General features: G+C 43.2%; 1 protein-coding gene across 1 annotated transcript in view; it reads right to left on the reverse strand.

Annotated features, from left to right (window-relative positions):
* Nucleotides 1–8,177, reverse strand: part of Cdh1 (cadherin 1) — an 82,384-nt gene that overhangs the window by 9,744 nt on the left and 64,463 nt on the right. Inside the window, exons 7-11 of the mRNA XM_004625832.2 lie at nt 7,523–7,695; nt 7,091–7,219; nt 6,053–6,235; nt 4,573–4,817; nt 1,512–1,657 (exon numbers count right to left, since the gene is read on the reverse strand). Coding sequence (XP_004625889.1) covers nt 1,512–1,657; nt 4,573–4,817; nt 6,053–6,235; nt 7,091–7,219; nt 7,523–7,695 — 876 coding nt within the window. The remainder of the gene's footprint in view (nt 1–1,511; nt 1,658–4,572; nt 4,818–6,052; nt 6,236–7,090; nt 7,220–7,522; nt 7,696–8,177) is intronic.

Genomic DNA, 8,177 nt, shown 5'->3' on the forward strand with positions numbered 1-8,177 from the left:
TGCTTTGCTAAGCTTGTTCTAGGTAGGTGCTTTCAACCACTGAGCCATCTCACCAGCCCCCGGAATAACATTTTAAAAGATTTAACTTTATTATTACAATGTTAGGAATTAAGGGGCCGGGGAGATGGCTCAGTAGAATAAGTACTTGGCTGGCAATCCCTGGTTTCACCACCTCCCCCCAACAAAAAAAAAAAGGAAGGAAGGAAGGTACAGTGTTAGGAACTAAACCCAGGGTATTGTACATGCTAGGCAAATACTATCACTAAGCTCTACCCCATAACTTTAAAACATTATGGGGGCCCAGGAGATGGCTCCTGGATTAAGCGCTTCCCTGGCAAGTGCAAGGGCCTGAGTTCAATCCCTGGTTCCGCAAAAAAAAAAAAAAAAAAAAAAAAAATCCAGAAACCTAGGTATATATGAAAATATTGTCACTTTGGGCTGGTGAAATGGCTCAGTGGTCTAAAGCACCTACCTAGAACAAGCTAAGCTAAGCAAAGCACAGAGACTGCGGTTCAATCCCCCAGCACCACATGCCAGCCAGCCCCGCCCCCTGGTGGGCTGAGCTGGCCACACACACACACACATACACACACACACACTAAATATTTAAAAAATGTTTAAAAAAAATAAAACATTATGCATTATGTAGGATGTTGTCAATAAAACCAAACAATTCTGCAAAATATAATAAACTAGATTCCTTTTTAAATTCTTATTTTTGTATTTGTAATATATAATAATTACATTCATCTCAGGGACCTGGTACATGTATGTACATGACACGCCTTAATTTCTTTTTTTACTTCTCCACTTCCCTTTTATCTCTTGGCCTCCTTTCCACTTGCAAAAGATCTGTCTCCTGTTTCCTATGACCTATCTTTATTTTGCTCTATAACTTATTTATACCTTGGGCTTTTCATGCAATATTTCAGCTTATACACCTGATTTACATCACCTAATAAGGTGCATCCGTTTTCCTACAAATGACTCAAGTTTATCCTTCATCACAGAGTAGTACTCCACTGTGCACACATAGCACATTTCCTCTACCCATTCATCTGTGGATGAACATATTTTTATAGCTATCTGAATGTATTCAAATATACAGAAAGCCTGGAAGGATTTAGCCTTAAGGATGCTGAAAAGGACAGGATTGCAGCACACGCAGCCGAGACTGTTTCGGGTCCGCTTGTGTAAGTTAATTCATTTACTCCAGTTCGCATTATCATTTTATCAGACAGAAGAATAGATGGACGTAAACCTAAGGTCACACAGATATTCAGTCATGGGCATGGGATAGAAACCCAGGCTCCCGTAGGGAATGAGTGGGGCTCAGGTATAGAGATCCACAGGTGAAAAGGAATGTTAGCTTGTCCCAAATGATCTGGGCCCTGAGATGTTGGACACCGAGAATGCCTTGTTTAAGCATTAAAAAAAAAAAAAAAAGACTGAACTCAGTTCTCTGATAGGGAAGGAGGTTGAGGCAGCCCAGGCCACACAGGTGTCCCTACCATTGTCGGTGGCGATGATAACCGCTGTGTATGTGCTGTTCTTCACATGATCAATGGATTCTCTGTCCAGCTCTGCCCGAGTGAAAATGGCACCAGTGTCCGGATTAATCTCCAACCAGTTGGCAGCATCCCTCCAAATCCGATACCTGCAAAGGCACAAACTCTGGCTTAGGATGGGGACAATAAGCAGTATTGACCTGGAGAAGGCTGAGTTTCCTGTTCCTTTATAGAGTTACTTTCGTGTTTTTGCTTGTGGTTTATTTGTTTGGTTGGTTTTGAAGACTGAACCCAGGGAGCCTCACACAAGCTGGGCAAGGGCTATGCCACTGAGCGACACACCCAGTCCTTCTTTAAATTTTTATTTTGAGGCAGGGTTTTCTCATGTTGGCCTCAAACTTGCCACCCTTCTGCCTCAGCCTCCAGAGTAGGTAGGATTATAGCCATGCACATTTTTTGATTTTGTTGAGACAAGATCTGCAGTCCAGGTAGGCCTTGAACTTGAGATCCTCACACCTCAACCTACCAGTGCTGGGATTCTAGGCATGTGCTACCACACTTGGCCTAGAGTTCTTAGTTTGATGTTTGTCAACCCTCTACAAAATGGCCAGAATACTATGATCACTATACATATACATACCCTTCACCTACTCTTACCCTTTTGTGCTTTTTGGGGTGGTGTGGATTCAACCTATAGCTTTGTTCATGCTAGGAAGCTGTTCTTACTACAGAGCTACATCCTCAAGACATGGGTTTGCCCATTGTTAATACTTTCCCACACTTACTTTCTCAACCTGTATGTTAACATACACACATGAAGAGAATGACACAGTATTCAGATTGTTCTACAATGATGTAATGGATCACAACCTGCCACTTGGTTGGCATGTCTCTAGTTTCCATTATATTAACATTTTTTTTGAACTTTATTTGTGCGTGTGTGTGTGTGTGTGTGTGTGTGTGTCTGTCTGTCTGTCTGTCTGTCTGTGTGGCCAGCTCAGCCCACCAGGGGGCGGGGCTGGCTGGCACGTGGTGCTGGGGGATTGAACCGTGGTCCCTGTGCTTTGCTAAGCTTGTTCTAAGTAGGTGCTTTAGACCACTGAGCCATCTCACCAGCCCCCTAGTTTCCATTAATTTGGAACCATTCCTTAGGTTTATTTTCATTTCTGATCCTCATGTTCTGGGATTGTGTAAACCAGTTCTTTTATAAATGGTCCTCAGTTGGGGGTTTGTCTGATTATTCCCTCACAATTAGATCCAGGTTATCCTTTTGGGGTGGTGTGGGGTATCTTCCTTGGTATAATATACTAGAAGGCAAATGGTAACAGTCTGTTATTTTTTTGGTAATGTTACCTTTCACCACTTGGAGAAGAAAAAACCCACTACAGTAAAGGCACCTTTCCCCCATCTCCTTTTTAATTAATCCATAATCTAGCAGGAGATAATTTGAGACTATCCTGTTCACCCACTAACTTTCTCTTTTCCTCCCTCTCTTTTCCTCCCTTCTCTTCCATTCCTTCCTTGACATGGTCTTGCTATGTGTTCTAGGCTGATCTCAAATTTTCTATGTGGCCCGGACTGGCTTGGTGACCTTCTTGCCTCTTCCACCTGAGTTCTAGGATTAAAGGTGTGCATCACCATGCCTAACTTCACCCAATGAATTTAGCCTCTAAGAGTAACTTTCCCCCAAAGCAATGCTTGCCATTACTGTGTATAGTAGTTATGGCCATCCTTTGCAATTCCTATTTATTTGTAAAAGCAGGCTTCACCAGGCTAGTTCCCCCAAAGTTACAGTAATTCTCAAAGGTGACAATGGCCCCACCTCTGGCTGTTAACATCTGGAGATTTAGGGTGACACTGATGTGGAAACGGGTTGTACTATTATTGTCTAATAGTAAAAGGCAGGGAAGGTAAATTTCCTTCTGATGTAACAGCAAAAAATAAAAAGCTTTGTTTGCTATGACAGAGAATCCTGTTAAGCCACAACTTATTAGGAATACTAGATAGAAAAAGTTAATCAGAAGAAATAAAGACATGAAAATCAGAATACTGCTCACTTATATCTATTAGAGTAGTAGGAAATTTCAGAAAGAGAAGTTAGGAAATGTGAGGAGGAAAGAACTCTGGAGAGTTCTGTGCTCGCCCTCACTCCCTTAGAAAGGGAAAGCAATGAATTGTTCCTGACATAAAGGGTCTCTATGAATATTACTAAGGTGTGGTCTTTGAACTTGCCTGAAAGGATGCTTTAAACTACTTACTTCACTAAGTAAGCTCCATTATCAACCCAGCCTGGACACCATCCAACCCAAGGCATATTATTGTCTTTGGCTTTTATCATTTTTTTGTAGTTGGTTGGTGTGTTTTCAACATCTTGAGCCAGAGATGACATTACAGATGTGCCTTAAAGTCTAATAAGACCACCTATGTGAACTAAAATACATTCCTACTGCTGCACACAGTAGGCCATACTATAGTCTCAGCTGCTCAGGGGCTGAGGTACAGGAGGATCACTTGAACCCAGGTGTGATCAGCTGGGACAACAAACTGAGCCCCCCTCTCAAACAACAAGCCCTCAAATCACACCCCAACTATACTGCAAGAACTCAAAGAGAGAAATTACATTAAACCTAAAATGGTCAACAATGGAAGAAATGGAAAAGATGTGGGGATACAGAAAAAATATTAAAGAGAGAGCACAGAGAGGGAGGGAGGGAGGGAGATAAAAAAAGGAGAAAGTATTTTGCAAAACCCAACGATGGTATAACACAGTGAACTAAATGGAGTCATGGGCTTTATAACAACATTTTGGTCAACAGCAAACAGTATTCATGACAGCAGTTCTGTAAGATTATGCTGCCTAGTGGTGGTATAGCCATCATAGTTCACATAATGTTCCCATAGTGATAAAATCGGCCAAGAACATATTTCTCAGAATGTATCCTTGTCATTGACACATGACTGTGCTAGAGAGACCAGCTGAATGGATGGATGGACAGACAGAAAGGTAATACATACATAACAATACCCAGTTGCTGCAGGTCAGTCAAAGAGCCTACACACTTACGTAATCTTCTGCTCCATAAATGTATCTGGTTCCCGAGCTGTGTAAGATGTGATTTCCGAGCCCACCCCAAAGTCTTCTGATACTTCTACTCTTTTTGTGGGGGGCACAAAGATGGGGGCTTCATTGACATCCAGCACATCTACAGTGACAGTGGCTGTGGAGGTCTGAAGAATCACTTCAAAGGGGACTGCATTTGTTACTGTCACATATAGAATGTACTGCTGCTTGGCCTCAAAATCCAAACCCTAGAGCAGAAAAAAATAAGGTTAAAAAATAAAATACAAACCAAGTGCGGAGGTACATGCCTATAATCCCAGTACTTGGGAGGCTGAGGCAAGAGGATTGCCATGAGCTCAAGGCCAACCTGGGATACATAGTGAGTTCAAGCCCAACTTGAACTACATAGCAAAACCACCAAAAAGAAGCAAAACAAAATATAAAGGACGGGGGGTGGGGGGATGTATGTGTGAATCAATGGCAGAACATTTGCTTAATATAGTGAGTGTGCTGAGTTTAAGCCCTAGCACCATACCAAAAATAAATAAATACAAGAAACAGTTCATGCTAATTTAAAAAGTTCTTTTAAAAATCCTTAACTATTGGTTTGGGTTGATAATACACCAGTGGTCTTCAAACATGTCTACTCACTTGCTAAAGAGGAAGTCAAGCTGTGGAGCCTACTATATACTACAGCCCAAATACTACATACTACATACTACATGCCAGGCAGCCATATCTCAGACTAACTTCAATGACTCACCCAGCACCTCAGTTTTCAAGTTTCTAGGACATCTCTCAAAAAAGTTATACTTGTACCACTTCTAAAATAGGTCTGCAGGGCCAGGGAGATAGCTCAGCGGAATAAGTGCTTGCCTGGCAAGTGCAAGGTCCTGAGTTCAATCCCTAGTACCACCAATGATGATGATGATGATGATGATAGTAATAATAATAATAATAATAATAATAATACATAAAATAGTCCAGCAGCTGGGTATGGTTGTGCACACTTGTAATCCCAGCACTTGGGAGGCTGAAGGAGGAGGATTGCTGCGAGTTCGAGGCCAGCCTGGGCTGCACAGTGAGTTCAAGGCCAGCCTAAACTGTACAGTAAAACCTTGTCTCAAAAGGACAAAAAAAAAATAAAACCCATTTCATTGCTATCTTCCTCTCATAGCTCTTCCCATGTTATGCCCACTTAAAAAAAAAAAAAAAAAAAGTTATCATTGCCCAGCAAAGTAGCCAAGGTCAGTAAACTATGTTTCCTCTCATTTGCAAAACAGGAAGAGAATTGGGAAGGTAAAATGTTCTGGTTCCACTTGAGTAAAATCCTGCCAACCCCAAGAGGTCAGCCCACCACAGTCTGGGACAGCTGACTCTCTTCTACCACTCCCATGCTAATCTGTATCTGAGAAGACTCTGGGGACAAGAGTCTGCAGCTGCTGGGGTGTCCTGTTGGGCATCTTGCCAGGCACATACGAACCTTAGCTGTTTTCAGAAAGCCGTTGTTGGTTATCGGGTCTGTGGTGACAATGAACTGCTTGTCAGGATCATTCAGTATGGTGTACACGGCCTGCCAAGCCGGGGTATTGGGGGCATCATCATCAGTCACTGTGAGTGTTGTGATGACGGCACTGACCTCATTCTCAGGCACCTGACCCTCGTACTGCAGAGCAAAGGAGAAGACGGGTCACTGAGGACACCCTGACACTGAGAGCAGAGGCAGGGCTTGGGGCTGAAGAACCCAGTCTGAGCCCAAGCCTGGAGCAGATGTAACAAGGAGAGCACAGGCAATGGGCCTGAGACTGGGCCGAAGTCTGCACACTAGGATTAGGACCTCATTTCCTGTCAGTGGGGCTCTCGTACTTCTACATCTCCTCCCCAAGTACCTGAAGCAGCTTTCCAAGGCCGTCCATGACTGCCCCAGCTGCTCAACACATGTGACCCAGTTTCTAACCATGATTCTTACTCAAGTACACTAAGGTTTAACTATTCTTTTCCCCCAGCCCTCTTCCATTCTTTATCAATAATCTTCATAAAAATAAACCTGGTCATTATAACCTTTTTCTTCAAACCCTTTGACAATGTCTCTTTGTTCTCAGGACAAATTCTAAAGTTCTTACCCCAGCCTAGAAGGTCCTACAGGACCTGGCCTTATTTGGTTCACTATACTTTACTACTGGCTATTTTTCAGTTCTTCCTGTGCTTGGAGCTGCTTCTTTATTCAGGGTCACACGTTGCTGAGAATATATTTCAGCCTTCTCCCTGTCCCATTTGTGCCTGACTATAACATTCACTAGCTAGTTTGATGAGCTTTCAAAGAGTTTACTCTTCACTCATGAGCAGTTACAAAACTTAGTTCATAAGGACTGGGGATATAGCTCAGCAGCTTAAGCACCTGCTTGGCAAGCACAAGGTCCCAAGTTCAATCCCTGGGTACCACAAACAAACAAACGCCCACTTGGTTCATGAACAACAAAGGACCCTGCTTTGGAAACCTTGTAGAGCACTACAGAATTACCATGGTTGGGTTGAAGATGGGAGGATTATCGTTGACATCTGTCACTGTGATCACAGCTTTTGCTGTCGTGCTTAAGCCGTCACCTTGAAGGTCAGCAGCCTGAACCTCCAGGGTATAAGTGGGATAACTCTGTAGATAGACCAAACACACTTGAGTCAGGACCAGTGCCAGGAGCTGACTCAAGCCCAGTCCAACCCAGCCCAGCCCAGCCTCTTGCAGCTACAGAACCAGAATATTTGTCCATCTATTTAATTGCCAGTCTCTCTAGGCATCTAGGGAGAGAATCTTTCAGCAGATATTTAGATGCAAAGCTCAGACCACTACACCAACTGACCACTGGTCTTGGCACAGTTTTACACTGTCCATGAGACTTCACAATATAGCATTTGCCTTTAGCTCCCACAGAATCATCACGACCCCTGTTGTCCTGACCTCTCGGTCCAGCCCGGTGGTGACCACACTGATGACCCCTGTGATCCGGTGGATGCTAAACATTTGACTGTGAGGCAATGTGGGCTCTTGGCTGAGGATAGTGTAAGCAATCTCAGCGTTGTAGGTGTTAGGATCATCTGCGTCAGTGGCTGACACCTGCATCACAGAAGTTCCTGGAAGCATCAGAGTACAGGAAGTTCATTTAACGGTTATACTTTGGGAACCGTTTACTACTACCCACCCCCGTTCTGCCCTGAGCGATAAAGGATGGGCCCAGGAGATTTTTGTCAGATTGTCAGATCTTTGTCAATCTGACAATCAATCTACAGTCTGACAATCCAGTTTGTAGAATTCTCATCAAATTGCCAGTGGAGGAAAAAAGCATTCCACCATGAACCGTGTTCAGAGAACTCAAACACACATTTTTAGATGAGGGTTGGAGGGAAAGAGGTGAGCTGTGACTAAATCACCTCTAACTAAAACATCTTGCCATGTCTCTTACACTGAGCTGAATAATGTATAAAATAGAGAAAAAATCCAGAATTCTCCACAATTGACTTCTCAGCCATAACTTGGTTAGGAAGAATAGTTGTTAGAAACATTGCCTTCAGGGGCCAGGGAGATAGCTCAGTAGAATAAGCACTCGCCTGGCAAG

This window comes from Octodon degus, unplaced genomic scaffold (assembly GCF_000260255.1).
Source record: "Octodon degus isolate 3935 unplaced genomic scaffold, OctDeg1.0 scaffold00011, whole genome shotgun sequence".
NCBI lineage: Eukaryota > Metazoa > Chordata > Mammalia > Rodentia > Octodontidae > Octodon > Octodon degus.